Source organism: Sebastes fasciatus, chromosome 19 (assembly GCF_043250625.1).
Source record: "Sebastes fasciatus isolate fSebFas1 chromosome 19, fSebFas1.pri, whole genome shotgun sequence".
In the NCBI taxonomy this organism is placed as follows: Eukaryota; Metazoa; Chordata; class Actinopteri; order Perciformes; family Sebastidae; genus Sebastes; species Sebastes fasciatus.
In genome coordinates, this window is record NC_133813.1 from 5,503,337 (window position 1) to 5,529,022 (window position 25,686).

General features: G+C 40.9%; 2 protein-coding genes across 8 annotated transcripts in view; both read left to right on the plus strand.

Annotated features, from left to right (window-relative positions):
• Window positions 1-9,773, plus strand: part of fcho2 (FCH and mu domain containing endocytic adaptor 2) — a 51,568-nt gene extending 41,795 nt beyond the window's left edge. The window contains exons 18-29 of one of the 7 annotated variants that reach the window (XM_074618211.1): window positions 263-775; window positions 1,140-1,255; window positions 2,247-2,376; window positions 2,528-2,611; window positions 2,879-2,938; window positions 3,892-4,003; window positions 5,686-5,841; window positions 6,572-6,704; window positions 7,541-7,740; window positions 7,832-7,896; window positions 8,907-9,071; window positions 9,158-9,773. In XM_074618211.1, the coding sequence (XP_074474312.1) occupies window positions 263-775; window positions 1,140-1,255; window positions 2,247-2,376; window positions 2,528-2,611; window positions 2,879-2,938; window positions 3,892-4,003; window positions 5,686-5,841; window positions 6,572-6,704; window positions 7,541-7,740; window positions 7,832-7,896; window positions 8,907-9,071; window positions 9,158-9,180 (1,757 nt within the window). In that variant the 3' untranslated portion in view covers window positions 9,181-9,773. The remainder of the gene's footprint in view (window positions 1-262; window positions 776-1,139; window positions 1,256-2,246; window positions 2,377-2,527; window positions 2,612-2,878; window positions 2,939-3,891; window positions 4,004-5,685; window positions 5,842-6,571; window positions 6,705-7,540; window positions 7,741-7,831; window positions 7,897-8,906; window positions 9,072-9,157) is intronic. The other 6 variants (XM_074618212.1, XM_074618213.1, XM_074618215.1 and 3 more) reach the window with 6 other exon arrangements.
• A 10,787-nt stretch (window positions 9,774-20,560) lies between these two features.
• Window positions 20,561-24,620, plus strand: tmem174 (transmembrane protein 174). The gene is made up of 2 exons (XM_074617784.1): window positions 20,561-21,251; window positions 23,448-24,620. The coding sequence occupies exons 1-2, from the start codon at window positions 20,611-20,613 to the stop codon at window positions 23,524-23,526; spliced, it is 720 nt and encodes a 239-aa protein (XP_074473885.1). The 5' UTR covers window positions 20,561-20,610; the 3' UTR covers window positions 23,527-24,620.
• The last annotated feature ends 1,066 nt before the right edge of the window (window positions 24,621-25,686 follow it).

Consider the following 25,686-nt stretch of genomic DNA (forward strand, 5'->3'; position numbering starts at 1 on the left):
CTGCTCCATTGGTATCAAAAAGAAATCTGCAAAATGATTTGATTTGTCTGCAGAATCATGACAACACATGTGATCAGCATCAACATAGAGGAACACCAAACACAATATTTAGTATATACATACATTTAACACATTTTTTAACAAAACCCTTTGTATCAGTGTTTGTCTTGGTGGTTACTTAATTGTCTTTTTTCCTGAAGTGTTTGTTATTTTGCCTCATGGTCATGTTTATCGCCTCTGTCGATCACATCGCCCCCTCCAGCTGAGGCGGTGGTGACCCAACGGGAGCGCTCCCCTCCCCTGGCAGAGAGCCAACAATCCAAAGATGTCTCCTCTTTCTCCTCGTCCACGTCCTCTCCCTGGGACTCACCGGAAAACCCTTTCCAAGCACTCAAGCCCGTACCAGCGAGGGCCCAGAGCGCCCCCATCACCCTGCCGACCGAACCCATTGACCCCATCAAAAGCCCGGCTGCCGCCAGCCCTCCGAAGAGCGTCGACGCCTTCTCCTCCGTGTCCTGGTCCCAGAGCCAGTGGATCGCCTTCAGTGATAATTTGGCTCCAGCTCGCCGCCAGGGCTCAGGGTTGTCCGTGAAGGAGCTCCAGAGGCCTCCGTCCGGCCACGGCAGGTCAAGTCGCTTCCTCTCTGATGAGTCTGCTGACGCCTACTGCAAAGCGGCGAGCGGCAGAGAAGACGGCAACCCGTGTTTCTCTGACGTCTTCTCTGGGGTTACAGATAGGGCGATGGCTGCAGCTCCATCAAGCAAAATATTCACTGGTAACATTATTACTGATGCTAGAGACGTGTGTTATGCCTGAGGTTTGAGTTTTTTATATTTTGTTTTCATATTGTTTCGTATTTGAAGTTGACAATTGCATATTTTCTCTTCTGTTGTTTTTTATTTTATTTTACAGACGTATGCTTCTCTAACTCACTGCCTGGTTTGCAACATGTTTGTCTTTGAGTTTCTTTTTGTGAAATCAATTTTGGGATTTTACTTCTGTTATGATTTGTAAACATGTTTTGCTGTTATGGTTTTAATGCATGATGGTTTTTGCATCTACTTGAATGAAGCACAGTGTTTGTTTGTGCTGTTTACTGCCACTAACCAGTAAAACTCCTCTCGTGTTTCTCTGCGTAGTGCCAGTACCAAACCGACCGACGACCCCGCTGACAGCCGGAGCCCTGGTGCCCCCACCTCGACCCTCCTCCAGGCCCAAACTCCCCACAGGAAAACTCACAGGGATCAATGAGATTGTGAGTAATTGCAAAGTCCAAGGTTCTAATAGTTTCGAATTTTCAGTTAGTTTTTACTTAATTTAGTTTTGACTTTTCGATTTCATTTTAGTTTTAGTTAGTTTGTTAGTTTTAGAGTGCTAGTTTTAGTTTAGCTTCAGTTTAGTTTTTATATATTTAGTTTTTGTTTTTTGTTAATCTTCGTGCTTTTAGTGAATCAATTGCGGCATATCACAGAATGTCAAATCCGTTCAATTTCTTTGGTTCAATGTCACAAGACTTGACGGAAATTCATGCTGTCTCCTTTTGTTCGGTAGTGATATATTAAAGCTAAAAAAACTAGTTGACCAACGCTATCACTTCCCTCAGCAGCAGGGAACACATTTCTGCACAAACTGCAACTTCCAATGTACATTCACTTTATATTCTCAGAGCTAAACTATCTCTCTTCTGCTCCGCTGCTCACTCGCTTTCTCACACAGTCGCCGGGGCTCTCTCTCTCTCTTGCTTCACCACTCACTTCCCACAACACTAGTTTTCCCCCCTTCGTCGGTCACATTCCTGTTTTGCAAGACGGGCTTCACTAGATATACAGTAACTTTGTTTTTTTTTGTGCTTCCGTGGAGTTTGTGTTGGAGTCTGTGTTGTGGTGGGGGCTGGTCGTTTGTTGGCGTTAGCGGACTCCATTTCTAACCCAACGTTAGCTACAGCTAAGGCACTTGCGAGCGTGCATGACATCACAGCCGTTGGATTTTCCTGGAAAAACCATCCTGTATTCTTCACATTAAAAGCAGTCTACAGGTTGATAGAGGAAACTCATTTTTTAATGTTAAGTCACAACCTGTTCACACGTTGGCAAAAAAACGATTAACATTTTCAGTCCCTTTTTAAAGGATATCGTTTTTATTTAGTTTCAGTTTACAAAAAATATTTTTCACTGCTTATTTACGTTTTAGTTTACTATAATAACCCTGATTGTAAAACCATGTTATTTATGACTCCCTTCACTCAGGTACGACCGTTCAGCCCGCCCAAGACATCTAACGCCAGCCCTCCTCCCGCTGCACCGCTCGCACGAGCAGAGAGCTCCTCCTCCTTGTCCTCGAATGCCTCACTCAGCGCCGCCAACACCCCCACTGTCGGTAAGCCTCCTCCGTGCTTTCTTGGAACTACTTCTTCTCCGTTTCTTCAGCTCCTCACCAACTTTCCACATACCTTTTATGTCTCTGCAACACAATGTGCTGTTTTCCCTCCTCCCTCACTCCTTCCTTCCTTGACTCCTCTCCTTTACAGGAGCTGAGCACACCTTTGCTCTCCCCCTCTCCTCCCCAGAGCCAGAGCTGCTCTTCCTCTCTCCTTTCTTTCTGCTAAGCCAAAGTGAGTCTGCCTTTCCGAACTCTCGTTTCCTTCCTCTCCGTGGTCATCGTCTCGACTCTGCATACCTTTCACTGATGCTCACACTGTCCTCATTAGGGCCTGTTAGCTCTTCGTTCATCTCTGTCATATCAGCCTTGTCAGCTCAGAGCTCACCTGCCACAAACACACATTTAGGACTTACAACTGTGCTCAGCATCATCTCTCCTCACACTCTGGGTTTGTTTATCTCCTCCTTTCTTCTTTATGCCTTTTAATTTTGGCGTAAAGAGGATGATGTGTTCATAGCGAAGCTGCCTACCTTTGAGAAGCGGTGTGAAACACCAGCAGGTATGGTTGAAGTTCATACAAGAGGACTCCTCTGTATTTAACTATAACTAACACCAGTGTGTTTAATGGACAACTGGGTAAATTGCTTTGCAGTGATTGCATTTCTCTGTCTTGTGTGCTCTCTCCATATTCACCTTTTCAACCCCTTTCTCACATTTGTCTTCCAGCATCAACTCCTAACATTATAAAGAAAATAATGAAGTAATGAATGATTTGACTGATACATCCTTTGTTGACTTTAGTTTTCTTTGTTGGCTAATAGTACTTAATTTGAACTAAAGCAGCTGTTGCACGATCTACTCAAAAACGTACCTTGTTTTTCTTTATTTGAAAATATTGGTGCCTTCAAATGGGGTCGTTTTTTACCGTGTTCACGAGAAGAGTCCATATGAACGCCCCCCTTTTGTGGTATTCACGACCACGTAAGTGGAACGTTTCTGAAAGCTCTGAGTTCACGACTTGTGACGTGTTTGTTGACGTTGTCAGAAATGGCGGAGGCCTTGGAAGTTCATTTTTCAGTTCATAATAAATGATTATATTGTACTTTTAGTTGTATATTGTTTTTTCTTGCTTTTGCATTTCCAACATTATGTTACCCGCTTGCCAGCTCACTAAATTGTTAGCCTCTGTTGCTTCTAGATGAGACAGTAACGTTAATATTGCCGTTGCTTAGCAGCGGTGTTCTTCACGACTTAACCACTTAAAACGCCAAACATATGTGTACGCGACTTCCCATGTTGTAAAAACGAGCACACGAGTTTCATTTGAAGGCACCATATGAGCGACTGACTTCATGAAATGCAATAATACAAATGTTCTGAATTATATAATGCATCTTTGCATGATCAAGCCTCCATAATTCTGATGTGAGCTTTGGACCCCGCTGTTTGTAAAAGTCTGATCTGCAGCTGAGTCAACAGAACCTCAAACTCTGTGCCTTTTCTCATTCTCAGGGACGTCTCGCGGTCCCAGCCCTGTGACCCTGGCATCCCAAGATGCTTTGCCCATTGCCGTGGCCTTCACAGAATCGGTTAATGCGTACTTCAAAGGAGCTGATCCTACTAAGTGAGTCTCACATGACCTCCTGCTGCTCAAAGGCCCCGACGTGGACCTGCACACATGCACATTTTTGTCCATATTTGAACTTAAACTACAACACATATGATGTTAAGACAGTTCATGGTGTTGTGCTGCATGTGCACTCCACTCAGACCTTTAGTTGTGTGAGTGTCTCCGGCTCGTTCTGGGTGTGTGGAATGTTTTTGCGTTAGTCTGACACCATTCTTTCAGAGTGGATAACCTACATGGGGCAGATTATAGTCTGGGGCAGAGAAAACATACAGCCGTTTATTGGTTAACTGCTGTTAAATTGCTGCTGTGCAAAAGGCTTATTTTTGCAGAGATTAGTAAATGGAACATTTCATAAGCAATGCAGCGGAGATGCGGTGCGAGGTTGAGACCCGCTGTGGGCCGTTACCACCGCAGCCTAGACCAACCCCCCAACTGAGGGAAGACACTGGGTTTATATTAGATTATAGAAGCATACAGATGTGTGGATTAAGAAAATACCTAAAGCCAGTGTGTTCAGTATCACTTTAAAAAGGGCCTTGGTTAGATCTATATCTATCTAGATCTAGATCTTTATATATAAAAAGTGGATTAGTAGGCTAAAGTACGATCCATAATTGGACCAAATGTGTCCAATGTAGTTTTTTACTCAGTTATAGTGGTAAAAAGATTAATAATTATAATATAATTTTGATAATCGACTAATTGTTTTAGTCATTTTTCAAGCAAAATTGCCAAACAGTCTCTCGTTTCAGCCTCTCAAATGTGATGATGGGATTTATGGGCGATCCGCTTTGCGTCAGGATCTTGCATTGCATTGCATCAAAGGGGTTTATTTCACAACAATGACCCGCTCGCTGTACATTATCCCGCTTATTACACAGCTACTTACTTACTTAAGAGATCAATAATTTGTCACAAAAATGATCCTCCAGAGTCCAAGATCAGAACTGCGCCCACAGCAACTGTCTGTTATAAAGAAATAACACACAATAGAATCGAGTATTCAACAAAGCCGTGTAATAACATTGGTTATTGAATAAAATAGAATATATTTGGGTTTTGGGATGTTGGTCAGACAAAACAAGATCTGAAGATGTCAATTCATGCGCTGAGAAATTGTGTTGGGCTTCATTCAGTTTTCTGATTTTTGATTACAGCTACTACGAGGAACTTTCGTGTTGATTTTGGCGGTCAATGAGGACAAAAGCGGTAGTGTTTCCAACCACCAGAGTCCCTTTAGAAAACTTCTCATTTTACAGCAGCAGGGTCTGACAGTCACCCAGCGGGGACCGGCGGAGCGGTGAGACGTAGCTCTGCTCATGGCCGGAGGAGGAGCAGCTGCTGCCGGGTGCGGAGCTCTCCACCTCCCGTCGGAGCTCAGGTTGAAGGCGGCAGCGAAGCGGGATCTGGGTCTGTCCGCGGCAGACCGGTTCCTGGAGTTTCTGGGGAACCTGCATGATTTTGTGTGATTTCGCCAGAACGAGACCGCACCGATGACAAGCATTAAGAATAACTATATAGAAATAGAGGCATCAGTATCAAACTGAGACTGTTTCATATCCGGTTAAAAGTTCCTCGTAGTAACTTTAACTAAACAAATTATTGATTAACTGGAAACGATAATCAACAGATGCTATCTAAAACATGATTTATATTCACGTGGCTACGTTCCACAGGTGCATTGTGAAGATCACAGGAGACATGACCTTGTCGTTCCCCATGGGCATCATCAAGGTGTTCACCAGCAACCCCTCCCCGACCGTGCTCACCTTCAAACTGAAGAACACCAGCAGGCTGGAGCAGATCCTCCCCAACCAGCAGCTAATATACAGGTGAGGCTCAAACAGCTCAAACACAAAGCCGATGAGTTGATAACTCGTCAGGGCCGTCGTGGTTAAGTGAAAAAGGGATTTGGACGATTCGAGTGAGAACAGAGGAAATGTAGTCTGCGTCAGCGAGAGGAAATTCAATTAGTAATCTGACATAAACCTATCATTAAGCTGTCAGGGAAGTATTTTCCACCAGTATTTAACAGCCAGCTTCTCAACAGCCCATGTCTCTTCTGAAATACTTTACGCTCCGAAATAGCAAAGAACAGAAAACTTCACATAACAGCTGCTTCATTTAACATACATTATGTTACCTCTCACCTCTTTAGTCTCAGTCAGAGGAGTTTAATGTATATGTTACCTCACATGCAGTGCAAGTCTCGATATGCCACGATGTTTTTCAGTTCTATTTTAAAACTGCGACTTTTTAAAACAAATTTTATGTGACAACTTCCCGTCCTTTCTTAAAAAGTAAAGAAAAATGTTTTTAATGTTTCTTCTTCTTCCTCGAGACCACATGGTTGGACTAATTGAATCAAATGGAATTCATGATTTAGTAGCTGGTTGGATACAACAGGGTCATTCTTTCCAAGCTATTGGAGCTTTGCACACAAAGCCAAGAAGAGCAATGAATAATTGAGCCTCCGATTATTCCCTGTGCGTGAATGAGTGAGTGCGTGGGTGAGTGTGTGTGTGTATACATATCTTTCTGACTGTTTGTCTTTCTATCTAGTGATCCTTCCCAAAGTGACTCAAATTCCAAGGACTTCTGGTTCAACATGCAAGCGCTGACGTCCTACCTCCGAAAAGCTGCAGAGCAGAATCCTACATCTTCCTATTATAATGTGGACATCCTAAAATACCAGGTCAGTCAGCCAAAGCCCAAACTACCGTAGAATATCATCCAGATATTATGTATATATATATATATATATATTATACGAGTTGATGAGCTACACCTTTGCCGAATAAATTCCGACATGGTGAACATTTAACTCACGTGACTGATCAGCTGTTTTCGCTGTTGCCGTCTCCTCAGATATTCGCATAACGTGAGAATGCTTGTCTTCGTCTCCGGACAGCATGAAACATTCAAACAACAATACTAGCTGACATGAAAGAACAATTAAACTAAATTCCTGAAGACCTCTGCATTTTTCTCTTGTAGACGGTTAGATGGCCAAGTTGACCAAACTTCTGACCAAACTACGCTGTAGCCAAGTTTATTCGCTCCAAACCAGTTGACGGAAACGCGCCTAATTCGCATTTCCTTTTCAAAAGTTCACTTGACAATTGAATGGAAACACGGCTATTGTCATCAAGCCTCACAAACCATTAAAGGCCGTCCTGCCACCCCATAATCAGGCCCCACTTTTTTTGGAGTTCTCTTGACAAATAAATCTGAGTTGTAGTTTATGTGTGGTGGATCAAGAAATCTAGGAATATAATGAAATATAAACTCATCGAGGTGTTAAACAAACAATCCATGAATTGGCTTTTAATTTGTTTTTAACTAGCATGTGTACATTCAGCACAGCAAACCAACTAAATGTGTTTGTGACAGAACTATAACATTGAAATTGACCTTCTAAATTGAGATTCAGACTTCAAACAGTCTCGTTTAGTCTCGTTGCAGCTGAGGATATTGGGAACATCACTCTGATTTCTTAAACTCAAAGTTGTTGCCGCGTGCTGTGTTCAGGTGCAGTCTGATGGGATCCATTCCACTCCTCTCAACCTGGCCGTATACTGGAAGTGCACGCCGAGTACATCAGACCTGCGGGTAGACTACCGCTACAACCCGGACTCCATGGCCTCCCCCGGGCCGCTGTCCAACGTACAGATCTTAGTGCCCGTTGACGGAGGAGTCACCAACATGCAGTCTATTCCCAACTCCATCTGGTAAGATCTGTTACATCAGCAGGAGCACGAAAAAGTGTGAAGCGCTGAAAACATTTTTAGTTCAACAGAAGATTTCTTTCTCTTATTTTAGGAATGCAGAGCAGAATAAGTGTCTGTGGAAGCTGACTGACATCTCAGAGAAGTCTGAAAATGAAGGTAAATCATCTTTGTTCTTCTTTGTTGGAATGTAACCGACTACATTTACTCCAGTACAATTTGAAAGTACTTGTACTTCACTTGAGTATTTCCATTTGATGCTACTTTTTACATCTCAGAGGGAAATATTGTACTTTTTACTGCACTGCATTTATCTGACAGCTTTAGTTATTTTGCAGATAAATGATGATGTATTATTATAAGTCAACCTATTCAGCAATATTTAAAGTCATTAAAATGAGCTCCACCTTTTCCAGCTGCAACATTAAAGTAATGAACACATTGATGCATCAATAATTATCATACAATAATATAATGAGTACTTTTACTCCACTACATTTCTATTCATTAGTGATAAAAACAGAATATCATAATATTCCATAATAAAGGAGCCATTCTGCATAATGAGTACTTTTACTGTTGATACTTTAAGTATGTTTTGCTAATAATTAGGGCTGTCAATCGATTAAAATATTTAATTGTGATTAATCACAAATTAATTACCCATTTTTTATCTGTTCAAAATGTACCTTAAAGGGAGATTTGACAAGTATTTAATACTCTTATCAACATGGGAGTGGACAAATATGCTTCCGTTATGCAGATGTATTAATATATTTAATATTGTCCAGCAACCTTCACAGGTATTGCATTTAGCATAAAGAAATATGCTCAAAGCATAACAGCTGTCAGTGCGCTGACTTGACTATGGCTTGCCTCAAACTGCATGTGATCATCATAAAGTGGACACGTCTGTAAAGGGGAGACTCGTGGGTACCCATAGAACCCAGTTACATTCACATATCTTCAAGGGACCCTTGAAAATGGCCATGCCAGGTGTCCTCGCCAAAATTTAGTGTACGTTTGGAGCGTTATTTATCCTCCTTCAGGGCAAGCTAGTATGACATGATGATCTGAGTACTTCTTCCACCACTGGCAATTAGAGACGGCTCATTAAAGATCCTACCTGTAGAGAGCTGGATCAGTATTTGTTTGTGTTTGACCCCCAGGCGCCGGGTCCCTGAGGGCCAAGTTTGAGCTGTCAGACGGGCCATCGAACCCGACCACTCTAGCCGTGCAGTTCATGAGTGACGGGAGCACCCTGTCAGGGGTGGACATGGAGCTGCAGGGGGCTGGATACAGACTTTCTCTCAACAAGAAGAGATTTGCCACAGGTATTTATATCATCCATACGTACCTGATACTGGAGTATTTAACGCATCAACAACTCAACCTGCACGTGTTTTGTTCTGTTCTTTAGGACGTTATATGGCAGATTGCTGAGGTAACCCACCACTCTGGTTCTCAAGAAATAAAAACACAAAAGTTGGCGACTTTGCGAGGCTTTCCTGAACCTCTGGATCCATCTGAGCTTTTGCCCGGGAGGCGAGAATCTCACTACAATAAAACAGCACTGAGTATTGAACACTGTTTAAAAAAAAAAAAGAATAAAAGAAGATGAGCTTTCAGGAAATGTGTAGATATGAAGTCTAATAATGCTTTCTGATCAATTCACTTTTGTATAGTCAGAAACAATTTATGGATTAGATATAAATCTATATTGTATTTGAAATCATAAAAAAAAAAGTGCACTAACAATCTTTCAGATGCTCTTCTTCCTCTTATATTCATCTGTCAAGAGCCTATAAGGAATATAAAACAAAACAGCGTGGAAGAGAAGAAAAAGGTTTCTCCCTCTGAACTGTAAATATTAACACTGATTATTCTGCTCAACCAGCTCTGACTCAAAATCAGTTTCCTTTTACTGATCTTTCTCTTTTCTTGTCTTTTTCTCATCATGTGCAATGAAGCAATGAAGGTAGAATCTGTCTTAAACAGTACTCACACACTTATGGCACAAGCTCGATCTCTTAAAATAACGTTGAAGGGCTTTCAAACAAATGCAAAAAAAAAAAAGTCTGACCTCAGTGCCTCCTCCTCTTCTACTGTGGATCAATAGGCAACAAGAGTGCGTCGATGTTTTTACCCAAATGTGGGTTTCCAGATTTAAGCTACATTTCTCTCTGTGGTCAAATGCATGGAGTTTTTTTAAACAATCACCCCTAATGGGGTCTGTGATCGGCGTGGGCTTTTTTTTTTTTAGAATTGAACTTGTAAATTCCCCTTATTTTTTAAAAAAGCCCTTAATTTTTATACTTTAATAAAAAAATTCTCAGCAATCTTGACTGAAAAAAAAATTACCCCCCAAATTTAACTTTTTTTAATCACACTTTTGTGCCCTATTAATGGAGAAATGTGCCTGAATCTAACTCATCTTTTTTTGTATACTACAGCACAGTCAATGAGAAAAAGCACCAACAATGTGCCAGTTGTGTTTTTTACAGCTTTTATTTGGATGTTGAAGGGAAATTGTCTCCTCTTTTTACAACCTGACTGTCTTCCAGAAATCATGTTTGCCTTCTGCGATTGAGTTTGATCATCAAACTCTCTTTTCATTTTAATCTTTTTCTATCCAACGCTCGTCAAGTTGACCTTAACCTCTCACACACTCACTGTGCAGTACACGATGTACGTGAGCCGTAGCACAACAAGGCCAAATTAATGATGGAAATGCCTTATCGCAACTACTCGACGCTGAGTAATCCAGTGTTGTTGACTGTGTTTGGATATTGTGACACAGTACTGCCATTTGCCCTGTGATACATTACTGGTTTGTCCTGCCCTCTCGCCCAGTGCATGCTGGGATAAGCCTCTTGCAACTATAAACAGCACAAGCGGGTATAGGAAATGGATGGATGGATGGAAAATATTGCCACGTTTGACTCTCGGTGCTTAATTCTTGCTGCTGCTGCTGCTGTAGAGGCTGTTGTACTTCTTGATGGAGTATTTTTTTTTATGTTTTTCCCGTTGACCTCAACCATGTAATGATCCTTAAAGGTGCTCTATACGATATCCACAGCTTAATATAGCAGCAAACAACTATTCTCTATGTAAAGATATAGAAGAGTAATGTCTACCTGAGCAGAGAATGAAGTCGCTCTCCCTCTGTGTGTGTTGTAATCTGAGCTTCTCCGTGTTTTGTTGACCTCGCCGGGCCGGCCGTGCACGCCTGTTAGTGCATGTGCGTACATGTGAGTGTGCGCCACTGGTTAGCTCACGGCCGCCGCTCTGCACTGCTGTCATACGGCGGTTACAGCACCTACCCTCCGGTTACCCCCCCCCCCCCCCCCCCCCCCCCCCCCCCCCCCCACCAGGTTAATGCTAGCTGTGTTTCCATTCACATATTTTTATGCACATTTTGTATCGCATTAGAAAAGCTGTATGGAAACTGCAAATTTCTATAAAACTTCCTAAATTGCACATTTTACGCTCGCTTTAAGTGGTTATTTGCCTTTATCAAAAAAGAGTTGATGCGCTAAATGAATTATGGAAACAACTTTGCCGAATAAATTTGATACAGCAAACATGTTACTCACATAACTATTCAGCTGTTTCCGCTGTCGGCGTCTTCTCGGATATATATTTATATTCTCTTCGTCTCCGGACAACATGAAACATGGCAAAACAAATAATTACAACTTGCCCAATTGAAAAAAATTCCTGAAGACCTCTCTCCATTTATCTCTCGTAGATGGTTCGATAGCCAAGCAGACTTGTTTTGTTTCCGGTTTGCAACCTCTACTTCTTCTTCTACTCTGTTTACTGGCAGATTACAGCCATGCGTAGCCTGTAGCGCCAACTTCTGACCAAACTAAGCTGTACCTGAGTTTATTCGCTCCAAACCAATTGATGCAAATTTCTAAATTCGCTTGACAATTGAATGGAAACACGGCTATTGTTCGCTCTGTCATCACTGTTGCTGTTGTTTCGCTGTTAGCACCGTTAGCTACTAGCCGCCGGCTCAGCTGTCGCCATGTTGAGAGCCGTGCGGAGGCAATAGAAATGCTCCGAATCTCGCATTTAGCACCTTTAAAATCGGTTAATGTGCTGGTAATGTGATGTGTCTGGAGATGCGATTAGTTAGTTGCCTGGAAGCTGTGATTGAAAAAATTGATGAAACTTTTTGTCGGGCAGGAGTTTCATACACTGTGCATCATGTGGCCAACTGACCTCTCAGATAAGATTTTAACTTTTCACAACAGGCTTATTTTTTACTGTCCGCTGTGCTGTAGAAAATGGCTCATTGCAGTTTTTAACTGACTGGTTTGCAGGTGAAACTCATATGCATACTTGATTCTTCCGATGTCTCACTTGATCATTTATTTTGATTTCATTCATCATATCTGATAATTATCACCAGTTTTTAATGTTGTTAATGTTTTGTATGATTCTGGTTCAAGACTCAAGCCTTTGATAATAATCTAGAGGCAGACATTCATCTTAAATGAATGATGTCTGTTGAACTTAAATTTTGTATCTGACTTTTAATCAGCCAAATGTTTGAAGGTATATTGAAATGAATGAGTTTACATAACATCCTAAAATTGTAGCACCAGATATTTGTACAGTTGGAAATCAACACGTGTTTTCTCTTAATCAATGATATCAGTGATTTTGGTCAGATGAGCCGAATGCATTAAAAAAAAAAAAAAACAGATTCAGTAATTGTGTTCAGTATTAGCAAGCTGGTTCTTGCTGTCCCGACAAAACCTACAGAATAAACACAAGGCTCCTTTTTTTTTGTCACTTTCACACCTTTCCTTTCTTTATATGTTGTTGTATTGAACAGAGTTTAAAGAGAGCAAAAAAAATTGTGTAAATGATTCTCATAAATTGTACATTTTTACCAATATCTCAGCCACTTTTTGTCTCTACTTTATGATTTCTCATTGTGCCTGTATTAAATGTGTAATATATGAATATATACAAATATATTAAAATGACTAAGCGCGTTCTGTGTGGTTTCTTTCAGCCTCATCATGAAGATATTATAAGAGCTTAAATCCTGTAATTTTGTTTAAAGACGTTCGAAACAGACGTTTGGTGATCCCTTAGCACCATCAGGCAAATGTTCCAATACTTTGGTTTATGACCAGTACATTTAAGAACTAATGACATTCAGCCTCAGTTGTACCTCTTAAAGGAATACGTCACCCATAACATGATCATTTGTATATCAATTACTCACCCCGTGTTACCTTGAATTCTTGAAGAAAACATCTCGCATGCCTCCACGGTGAACGTCTATGGTATGGACCTATGGCCTTGTTAACACAGATCCAAAGTAGGCCTATACAATTATGCTGGAGCATGTTTAAAGTAACATGAGTTAAAGATTATTGATATGTCATCTTTATTTCAACACCATACAAAATGAAAGCTGTTTAAAAATAATCAAATATACCGACGCTTGAGCTTCGAAGTATGAATCTGGGAAAATAGGAGAGACGTTTTTCTCTCTTGCAGAGGCCAAGATGTCCACCTGAGTTGCTCCTCCGCATTGTCGGGTCATCACGGGAGGCACAATAAGTCCGATCGATAAGTCACGATGACACGTTGACGGGTCAGTTCTCTCAAAAGCTATGTAAAACATTGTATTTTTCTCTAAAAGAGCTACAGTATTTCTCCATTTAGACAGTTTCTGTGTGACGATATGAGCTTTAGAAATAACCGTGTATCTCAAGGCAACGGAAATGACATTTGAACAGCAACAAAAAATGACCCCACACTTTAATCTACAACACTTGTGTGAAGACTTTATTCCTTTTGTGTGGCTGGTGTGATTTAGTAGAAAGTTGTGCTCAGTAGTAAGATTGAAACATTTGAAAATCACATTGAAATGACCTGAATTGACAGATATAGCACTCAGGGATAAAGGGATGAACTTGCCTTTTAAAGCCCTCTAAATCCCACTCAAATACAGAGATTTTACTGATGAAATGTTGTAGGCTAAAAAGCCAGAAGTTGCAATACTACAAAAGAAAAGCAGTAAATCTATTGTCAGTTTTTTTAAATGACCATAATCCATACATGCAGGATGATAGGGCATGAAAACACCACCGCACATGTGTTCCTAATATACTGTTTGCACTGCGAGAACCGCATGCAGTGCTTTGCTTAGGAGGATGTATGCATGACCGTGCGTACACGCTCAGCACTACATCAACACCTTGTGCATATTTACACACTCAGTCATGCCTTGTGTCCCTCCGCCTGAAGACCTCCTCCTCGCTGTTTGAAATACACCGTCTGAGCTGCCCTTTTTCACAGCCACATGTGGGAGCCATCAGTGTTGACTCTACTTTTCCCTGTCCGCCTCACTCAGACCGAGAGGAAGAGATCTTAGGCTCTCTTGTGTATGATGTTATTCTCTGACAGGCCAAAGTGAGATATGTGAGCTGAAGTCATATCCAACAAACTGTGTTGGTCCACATGTAGACTCTTGTGTGTGGCCGGGCATTTTTATACAACTTGAGAGGATCTTCGACATTATTTGCTTTCTTGCCAAGAGTTAGATTGACACCTCTCTCATATTTGTGTGCTAAATACGAAGCTACAGCCAGTTTGCTAAACTTTGCACAAAAAAAACCTTTTTCGACCGCAGGAACTTTCCCCCGGAACTAGGAACCTTTTGAGGAACTCGTTGCATTTCAACCGCAGGTACCAGGGTCTAAATTACCCCACAAAATGGCTTTAGTCAGGGGTTGGACTTTCTGAAAGTACAGTGACTTTCAGGGTGGGGATTGCAGAATGATCGTTGCTGATTGGTCAAACACACACAGCGCCGCTGGTTCAACTCATGTACCGCTTCATTCATGAAACAAGGAAGTACTCTAGTATTGATTTAGGATGAGGGGAGAGCATTTCTCTTTGTTTGATCACATTAAAAGTAAAGTTAGGCTCTGCTCATGTTGCCTTTTCATACGTCAGCGGGCTAATTTGCCTACGCTGGTCTTCAGACCGCTATGGAAACGCAGAAAACAATGCACATAATTCCCTGTAAAACTCCCAGATTTTCCTCATTTAAAAAAAAAAAAAAACAAGAAAGCAAATAAGAGTATTTTCCAAAATGTGGAACTATTCCTTAAAAACTGATTGAATTCTGGGTTCTGGGCTGGCCGAGCCGCCCTGTGTCTGGCATCGATTGAGAGAGTCTGAACGTCAGAATCAGCTCCGTGAAACAGCCGGAGCTGAGGGAGCATTTAGTCTTTGTTGTCCACCATCACAGTTATGTTTGTCCAAAGGCCCACTGGAGCCATAGACTTGAGTTATTCTACAATCCAGAGAGCGAGCCCCACATCAGTAACATTTATGGACAATTTAGAATTGATGTGCCCATTTGATCTCCCTCTTCACCACGAGGAAAACCATCTGAACAAACACGGATGGTGTAAGTTTATTGCATTAATACGGATTCTTCTCCTCTGCTACTCCTGCTCACTCCAAAACCCAGACGACCCCTTTAGAATAACTCAAACCCCGAACATGTCAGACTCGCATCCAAAGGCATCTGTCACATTTTCCACTCGGCTAGCGGAACTCTGTCAACTGTTTCCTTCTGGCAATAAAAACATGAACACTATTCACTGTCAACAAAACTGACAGGGAATTTATCACTACAAAAGCACTTAGACAAACTGCTTTTATTTGTCTGACGTCGGCAGATCACCGGCTTAACAATCACTCACTCAATCAAACAATCAATCAATCAATCAATCATATAGGCCCACAAAACGTGTGTGAGTTCCATGACAGTGCAGATAAAGGTCGGAACAGCTGTTGAGTAACAAAAAATACCTATACTGTTACCTGCATATGTAATTGCAGGGTAAACACAGGTGTAATTGATAACATTAATTATGGTCCCATTCCATTCCAGTGAGCCAGCATGCACAATAACAGCGCCCTGGCACACCTAAATGGAACAGGGCCATAATTAATGTTATTAATTACACCTGTGGCTGCTGTGAAAAGGGCATATTATTGTGTAACTCGTCTGTATGCAGGTGTGTAACACGGCCTCATCCTAATTCGTCACATACTGACGCTTCGGCGTCATTTTTCGGTCGCAGTAAACACGTGCTTAATGTTGTGAATTAAACAAAAACTCTTGCTTATGATTAGGCAACAAAACCACTTAGTGGGGTTTAGAGAAAAACAACATAGTTGGGCTTTAAATGATTACGTCTTTACAGTGAAAATGTGACTTGACGTTGTGAACACGGGACACGAACGAACAGCTGATTGTAAAGTGAAAGTCCTGGATGAAAGCCTTGTGTTTGTTGGACCCATCCACCTCCACTCCTGCTCGCCCGGTGTGTCTCTTTCACTCTTTATAATACGTCACCAGAGCACTTTCCCTGTACGTTTACTGTTGCCGCAGATGGGTTTACATTGTAGTTAATGGAAAGCCCGGTGCGTCTCCCACTGTACCACCACGAAAGGGTGCCTTTTGCGGTATTGAATGTCGACGGTCGTGACAAAGCATCGGTATTTGATGGCTGCTGCTATGAATATGTCCTGAACATATCTGAAGGGCCAGTCTGTGATTACATTTAAAAACAAATCTTAATCTTGAAATAAAAGTGAAGTATTGTATCGGGCTGATTCCGTCTTTTATAACACATTTTCCCTGACCAACTGTATTTGTTGATATATCAGAAAGTAGTACATTACAGTAATCTAGCCTGTTTGTGAAAAAGGTGTGACTTTAGTCTTTCAGTGTCCCTGGAGCGAGAAATGACTTGACCTTTGCAATAAGATTTTCACACTCAAAGCACCGTCTCCATAGGGATGCTGTCTTTAAATAGAGGGTGTCTTATTTCTGGATTGTCCAGCAGTATATCCATTCACCCCTCTGCTTCTTCTGCACATTCAAGACACTGAGTCAGGTGATATGTAAAGCCTGGGGTTAGAGGTAAAGATGATGAGCTGTAGTATTTGTATTGCTGTTACTCAGCCGAAACTGAAATACTTCTGTTGGGATTTCCTTGTATATTTTTCCTGACCACTGCTGGGAAGGTGAAATGATTCACTGGAAGTGAGATGCAGATCCACTGGCAGCCTCCACTGTCTTATCAGCCCTGGGGAGAGGGAGTGGACCCTTCCGTGCCACGTTCACAGAGGCATGTCACAGGCTATTTGTCATGGTAAGTGTGTGTGTGTGTGTGTGTGTGTGTGTGTGTGTGTGTGTGTGTGTGTGTGTGTGTTTTGGGGGAGGGGATCACTGAGAAATGGTCACATCTTAATTCCTACTGAGATCCTTTGGCCCTTCTTTATTGGCCCGGCAGAATTTGCCATTGAAACAGTATTGCTTCTTGGTTGTTTCCTAATAAAGTCATATATTTTTTTTACTGTATATAGCCCAGTATCACAAATGATTGAAAAGGCTTTACAATCTGCATCATATGACATCCTCCATCCTTGGACCCTTGATTCGGATAAGAAAGAACTCTCAAAAAAACTTTAATTTGGCGAAATGGAAGAAAGCTCGGAAGAGTAAAAGAGGAGGGATCCGTCCTTCAGGACTGACAGACATGCAATAGATCACATATTAAAGTTGTAGACTGGAATCTGAATTATTAAAATAGGTAGATTGCAAACATATAAGAAGAGTGCTGTCTCTCTCTGTGTTTTTGTCCTGTGTCTGTGTCTCTGTTAGCGTGGTCGTGGTCCTCCCTCGTGGCTCTCCTGGCTCCAATCAGCTAACCATCCCTCCCAGTCTCCACACCTGCCTCCCATCAGCTCATCTACCTGCAGTATATCTTCTCCGGCTCTTCATTCACTCCTCGCCAGATTCTTGTTTCACCTCTGGGGTAGTTACGCCTCAGGCCAAGCTTTAACACGTACACTAGTGATTTTGCTTCCTCGTGTTTTTCAACACGATTCTCTTTGTGCTCAGGATCATCACCCACCTACCTTCAACGCCCAGCCTGATCATCATACTCTCCTGCTCACGCCAGCCACACTCCAGCACCAACACCACCATCATCAAACCTGCATCCTCATCCCCTTTTACAATAAAGACTCTTTCTGACCTGCACTGCTGAGGACCGGGTCCCACAGAAGAGACAAGTACACCGTTCACACAGAGGGTGAAGAGACAAGAGGTGAGGCCTGGTCACTTTTCTACACACCTAAAAGCTTCAGGCTCCACCAGGTGAGAAGAGGGGTGAATGTGGGGGCACAATGTGCATGGTGCATGAAGGTAATTGAGGAATCTGTTAGCATATTGCAAACATCTATGAAGTGGCATCTTTATTGAATGCTGAACAGTGGTCCACTAACCTGTACTTGTATTTGACATGTAGCTGCTCCGTGGCTATTTCTGATTAAAGAGACAGTACACAGTATAGATGTTGGACAGATGGTGGCAGAGCTCAAGTGAAATGAAGCATAAGCCCAGGGGATCAATACACCCCAGTGTGAGTCAACAGGACACACACACACACACACACACACAACTCTCCTTCCTTCCAGAGAGGAAATGTTCAGTCCATAAATATTTGGAGTTTGCTAATTGAAAGAATCTGTGCAGCTTCGATTCTGGGGGGTTCTTTAAACACTGCGCTCATATGGATTCTTTGTATAGTTATCTGTCCCTTTGTTCATTAGTGCCAAGTGAAATGAGCTGAAGCTATGGTAAACAAGACACACACATTCAAGGACACAGATACACACAGGTTAGGTTTGATCAGCCACTGGCATTGTGTGTTTGATAGGCTTTTGTTTTGCTTTGCCATAAAGCGACGCGTGATCCCGCTCTCCGATTGGCGGGATCGTTACACGCAAGAGATGTGCGGATGTGCTCTTATGTAGGCAAATGCAAGCTGTCCACCGGGAGAAGAGCAGACTGCTATGAAATTCAGCTGAAAAACATGTTTGCATGTCAGTGTGTTTGCATTCAGAATTAAAAATTCATGAACATAGGTGTTTTTTTAGTGCACACACACACACACACACACACACACACACACACACACACACACACACACACACACACACGTCTGCTGTTCTGTAGACCGCTCTGCTGCAGGAGGAGAAACGCTGAGTGCTACTAAATGAGACTATAGTGGAGGAATAGATTAGCAAGCCTAATAAAAATTCAGCTTTGTCACACAACCACGAAAGGAGAATGAAACTAATAGAGCCACCGGATTTGACTGTTATCAGGCCATTAAATAGGCGTCATCGGTCGCTATTAGCACCATAGATGTGGGTCCTTAGGGGCCTACTACACCTACTATGTTGTAAAAGTGAAAGCGTAAAACTGAATGAAACGTTACGTTTAAACACAGACAAAAGGCTTCTTTAGGTTTAGGCAACACAACTACAACTTCTTTAAGTGTAAGCAACAAAACTACAACTTCTTTAAGTGTAGGCAACAAAACTACAACTTCTTTAGGTTTAGGCAACAAATCTACAACTTCTTTAGGTTTAGGCAACGAAACTACAACTTCTTTAAGCGTAGGAAACAAAACTACAACTTCTTTAAGTGTAGGCAACAAAATTACAACTTCTTTAGGTTTAGGCAACAAAACAGTTAGGTTTAGGCAACAAAACTACAACTTCTTTAGGTTTAGGCAACACAAATAGTTAAGTTTAGGGAAAAACCTTATGTTTTGGCCTAAAATAACTAAGTTTCAAAAGTAAAAGTGAACTTGACGCTTGTGAACACAAAGACAACTACACGTTGTTGGTTTCACACAGGATGCAAACCCCTTCAGGGTGAGAACCCTGTGTTTTGTGTCCCATCAATTGGCCCTGACCTCCACCCCATATGGAGATTCAAGCTGTCTATACTACAGCTCCTGACTTCCACTTCTGCTCCTGTCATGATTACTACTGTCGCTAGCGGTTGCTATTGTGTTATTTTATACCTTCATTCGGTGATCTACCATGTGAATATATGATAAAACCTACTAGTGGGTGTAGTAGGCCCCTATTGACCCACATCTATGGTGCTTATAGCGACTGATAACATCTATTTAACGGCCTGAGAGTAAGGCTTGCCATACATTGAGAGAACAGGCAGACATCCTCTGTGAAGTGTTGAGGCTCTTTCAGTATGATGCCTGCGTGTTATGTGGTGGTTTTCACTTTGTGTGCAGCTCATTTAGCCTCCGACTGTAACACGTATAGCGTGATGTGTTTTTAAGCCCCTCCACTTAACATGCTAGACTGATTGTTCAACTATTGCAGCATGAGTTGTCGCTGATAAGTTATGCATAGCGGCGCAGATGGGAGACGTGTCTGTGTGAAATGACATGTGACAAGGTGGATTTCGGATCACGTTCTATGCGTGCAGGAATCTCCCTTTCTTCTTATTTTCCTGCCTCTCAGACGGACATTAAACGCACCAAATCTCCTTAATACCTCACGTTATGCTCTCTGGGGACCGGTGGCATGTCTCATACCTGACTAAAATATTAAGGCTTTACGGTAAATTTAGTTCCATCGTTTGACTGCATGCTTATGTTTTATTGTGTAGGAGTATATTTATTGCATTAAAATTGTTCCATAAAACAGACTTTTCTGCCACAATCTGCCCTAATTTACCAACCAAACACTACTTTGTGCATGCAGAAATCATTCGATAGTAACCTTGTTGTCCACATGAGTTCATTCACACATGCTGAAAAGTTGTCATTTGAACATGGTGACTGGTACTGGCACACCATGTTCTCATGGCCAAACAGAACTCAAGTGCAGTCAGGTTAATCTATAACTTATCTTCTTGGCTCGTCTTTAGAGTTACTCAGTGTTCTTTCAGTTTGACTTCAGTGTGAGAGGTAGCGTTTGAATGTGACACTCATGAATCAAGGTTTCTGGACTAACGCGGTGGTGCAAAGGCCTGTAATGGAGACCAACAGAGCCAGAAACCCTACAGAAGTCCTCTGTAATGACCCGACTCCTCGCCCTCGACAGCCAAACAGTTTGCCGGACAATGAGAAGACTGGAGCCGTCCTGCTCTTCTCAGGAATGTTCCTCACCCTTGTTGGTATCTTTTTCACCAGTATGGGCTGGCATCAGTACCGCGCCACCCTCAACATTGAGTGGACCCAACTAATGGGCCCCATCCTGATCTCCGTCGGAGGCACTTTCATGCTCACCAGTGTCTGCAAGTTTGGGAAAATCTCCTGCTGGTCCTGCACATGCTGGGTCAAAGAAGTGATTGTCATGCCTGCGATAGAGCAAACCTCAACGGGACGTTCTTTTGCGTTAAGCGACACAAACCAACCAATCATGTTCCATAATGCCACAGGAATGCTATATATTCCACCTCAGTATGACTTTATAACCCAGGGAGTACGCCAGGCCGTCAAGTTCCAGCCTGGCGTCCGTGCCGCATGTCCTCCACATGACGCTGTGTGCTGCGTGGATAACGCAGCTTTCACAGCAGAAGAAGAAGACCTCTCAGCTCAATGCACAGAAACAGACCACAGAAGAAGCAGGTAGGAAACACTGCTTACATGAAAGACATTGCTACAACTTTTTAGGAAGCATAGACCTTCAAGACAGGGGTTCTCAAACCTTTTGGGGCCAGGAACCCTTTAACTATCTGTAATGTCCAATCTCCATGATACCAAATAGCTTGGCATTTGCAACTTCATCATCTAACGTTAGGAAGCAAAACCGTCCCGAGGCCTTTAAATAGAAATCAGTCCACAGGCTATTATAGGCCACCGAGAAAGTCGGGGAATATCTCAGTTACAGTAAATTACATTACAATCTGTTCACACATTGGCAATACATGTAAATTGTTACATATAGTACCTTTAACATTAATTAATAACAAGGATTTTCTGAAAGTTACATACAGTATAGTATCTTTAAGCATAATGTTTACTACCATTTGAACTCTTAATGCCACTGGAACTATTGGTATTCTAAAACTTTTCAACCTAAATTCTTCACACCTGTTTGATAGTGATAAACAGAATCACATTTCAATTTAAATCATGTTAACACCACTTTGTTTTGCTCTGATATTCCAGGTGCCTTGTAATCAGATGTGGCTTTAGCTTGGCCATCTTCATGGCTTCGATCGCTGGGCTAGCACCTGAAGACACATGACGCAATTTGGTCTCCCTTCGCTGTCGCTCGATATAACTGTCGTCATATTTTCTCAATTTAGCTAGTTTGGGCTTAGCGTCACTTGACGCCGTGGCATGACACAAATAGTTCTCCATCTAAGAAGCTAAACTAAGCAGCAGGAACGGTTCGTTGCGCCCTGAGTGAAGTGACTGATTCATGACAGATTGACGTAATGTGTCACAATCATATCAGAGTTTCTATTAGCCCAAAGCTAACGTGGGTGGGAGTAATGAACACAATATGCTTGTTTTATTGGTGCAAATGGTCCCCATCTGTAGATATGTAATTTTCACTTTACGCGGACCCTCGACAGAGTGCCACAGACCCCTAGGGGTCCCCGGACCCCACTTTGAGAACCACTGCTTCAAGAAACAATCTGTTATTCCTGCTGGGGTCCTCAACTTACTTATACCTGCTTTTACAGGACAGGTACATCATGCATCACCTTTTCCAAAAACAGATCATGCAACATGTTGACACTGGAGCAGAGGTAGAGAGTTAATCTTCAATCTTCAGTCCGATCTGAGTGCGTTTAAAACTCACAGCTTCTCACAGTGCTCATTAAAAACAAAGTGTGCCGGAGTTCATTTCTTACTGACCGCTAGATCACTTTCCTCTTGGCCCAAAGTGGATTTGGCCGTCAATACTCTCTCAGCCAATTATGGTGCAGTTAATCTCTCTAGAACACACTGATATTGATGCATGTAAATTACTCTACTTTACAATGTGTCACATTAAGTTCTGGTCACTCTGAGAAATAAAACTGTTTGGTTAAGAGTTGAAAAGAGATAATCAGTGTAATTGTCTCAGGCTTTTCATAAAATCAAATGAGCCTCGTGTCAATGAGGACAAGTAAGACCAAAATAGCTCATCGTATCATCAAAAATGTGGCCGGCACTGTGAATAATCAACCGTATATGTAACGTCATATTAAAGACATTTTGTATATATTATCTTTGTAAAGGAAAAGCTCATTTTTAGTTCATCATATTTTCCCACCTGTTCCTGAACCAAGTGCAGAGGGAAACATAACACTGTGTATTGTCATAAAAACAAAGTTTCTTTCCACTAATTGCAGGATTATTTGAAATCCAATCAAATATCCTTTTTGGACAGACTGTTCTGCTAAAACACAAAGCTGCGTTCCATTAGCGGAAAAGTTACAAGTTTTCACTTTTCTTTTATTGTTTTTAGACGATTACTCCCAGCAGGTTTCCAGGAAAGTAATTCACTTTAATAAAAGCAGACAGCAGGAATAATACGGTTAACCTATAGGATAACTGTAAACCGCTGCCCTGCTCATGTGAACACATGCTCTGCTCACCAGCTCTCACTTATGTTGTCACAACTTCTGACCTGTTGCAGTCTGTTTCCACTGGTTAATGCCAAATAGAGGAATGATCATAGGGAGAGATTGCTCAACCTCAGTGTTTTTCTTTTAAAGGCCAATCTGCTTCCTTAACGTGAGCTTTAAGCATAACCAATAAACATTTGGATATTAGCCAGCTCTTGTCTTAAATCCAACCTGAGATATGTTGTTTGATTCCTTGCAGGATTGAGAATACAGAAAATGAAAGCGGACTTGGTGGGGCTCCACCTGCATATGAAGACATCTACCCTTCCTTTAACTGACAATGTAAAAAAGTGATTTGATAAAATGTCCTGCAGAACAAAAGAGTAACTTATCTTATGTCTCACGTTCCTCTCACAGCTGTTAATCATGTACTGTTACCATCATAATTATGTATGAAGTCATAAAATCCACCAAGATGAGGCTCCCTGGAAGAAAACCATCATCAAAATTTAAATTTATGGACAATCTGAGGGCTCTAAGGTTCTGGAAACTTTAGAGATACTAAATTTAAATTCAGCATTAAAAAAAAACACATATTTATGCAGTGCTTGTTGTCTCTCAATAGCTGCAGAAACCGCTGTACAGTACGTGCCCATTAAATGTTGGCAGAGGGAATGTGGACAGCCACTATCGCATGAAACAAACATGGGGACAATTTACTTTAAAAAAAGTTTTTTTTTATATGCTGGGAGAAAAATTAACATCAAAAGAGGAAAGAGTCATAATGGTCATTCACCATTTAGTTGTAATTGTTCACATATTTGCAGCTTTTCTCATATTGGTGTGTGTGGCGTTTAAAGAGACCATGAAAGTCAAAGGATCACCTCAACATGAGCAAATCTCAAAATAGAATGAATACTACTACTACTAATAATAATAGGTAATAATAAGGCCAGTTATCCACTCAGATTCAGTTGAACTGTCCTGTTCTGTTTCCTCTTTTCCTGCAGGATCATTCAACTAGTTTAGTGATGCGTTTACTGTCTGCAGGACAAACTCAGTGTCACTGCACCACACGGGGGCAGAAACACTGAGGAAATCAATACACACCTTTATTCGTCAGGTCAGGTGGTTTTACCAGGATTAGGGAAGAATACAGTATAATGCATAACAATAATAATATTTTTTTTTTTAAATATGCAAAAAAATTTCATTGGAGATAAATAATATTAAATATGCTTTTTTTTTTTTAAATGAGGCTTAAAACTTCCCTCTTCATCACTTTCGTTTATTAAATTAAATGTGGGATATCTTTTATTCACTTGTTTTATTCAACTTTATCTTATTTTTATCTCTTTTTTATTTTATTAAAAAAAAACGTATTTAGGCCTTTTATGCCTTTTTCATGTCCATCTGTATACAGCACTTTAAATTGCCTTTTTTTTTAATTAAAATGTGCTTTACAAATAAAATCGCCTTGTCTGCAACAATCTTTGTTCTGTTAATAATTAATGAACTAATTAATTAATGAATGAAACTTCGTTAAGTACTTTTTTTTCCTGAAGTAACGGATGACAGTCACGCAGAAACAAATAAATAAATAAAACCAATCATAAATTTGGCTAAATAAATAAATGAATGAATAATTTGTGTAAAGATGAAGCACGTCTGTATGCAGCAACAGCCAGTAGATTAACTGTCAACACATTAACTAAAAAAACAATCATCTATGTTTATGAATTTATTGATATTTTATTTAATCGAATAACATGATTTAGTAATTTAATTGTGATTGAATTGGGAGCTTTTTTGGGGGAAAAAGTTTAGTTAAACTTTATTTATTTCAAACTTTTTTTCTCGTGTTACTCTTAAAATTCTGCTCTCAAAAAGACAAAAATGTAGATTAAAAAATATATATATTTACAGTTTGACATTTGGGACTATATATTTTGTATAAAGAGCTCCTCAGTGTTGTTATAAAAAGTTTAAAAATGTTCTTATTAAAGTTTAGATTAACTTTATTTATTTATTAAAAACTTTTTTCTCGTGTTCCTCTTAAAATTCTGCTCTCAAAATGACAAAAAAATTTAGATTAAAAACCAAATATTTACAGTTTGACATTATTATTTAGTATATAAAGAGCTTGTCAGTGTTATTATCACAAACTGAATCTCAGCAGCAGGACAGAAATGTTTTTACTGAGTTAATGTGTGTTTTATCTGGAGGAGAGATGATGACATGTCGCTGTAATATTGACTCCTTTTACTAAAATATATATTTTATTCCCTCCAACACTTTCTCCCCAAAGTATCCAAAAATGCGCACAAACACACTCAAAACAACTTTCCAAAAAAAAAAAAAAAAAGTAAATTCATAGCAATTTAGCAAAACATCTCAGGACCTCCTTCAAACTTTGCACCGTGTGCCTGCAGATCACAAACCGCAGCGCAATATGACTTTCATTATTTTTACAGCACAGCATTATAAAATGCGGGTGG

Coding starts and splice junctions, on each gene's coding strand:
- tmem174 (XM_074617784.1), top strand. CDS start 20,611: ATGAATCAAGGTTTCTGGACTAACGCGGTGGTGCAAAGGCCTGTAATG. Junction 21,252..23,447: donor ACAGACCACAGAAGAAGCAG/GTAGGAAACACT, acceptor GATTCCTTGCAG/GATTGAGAATACAGAAAATG.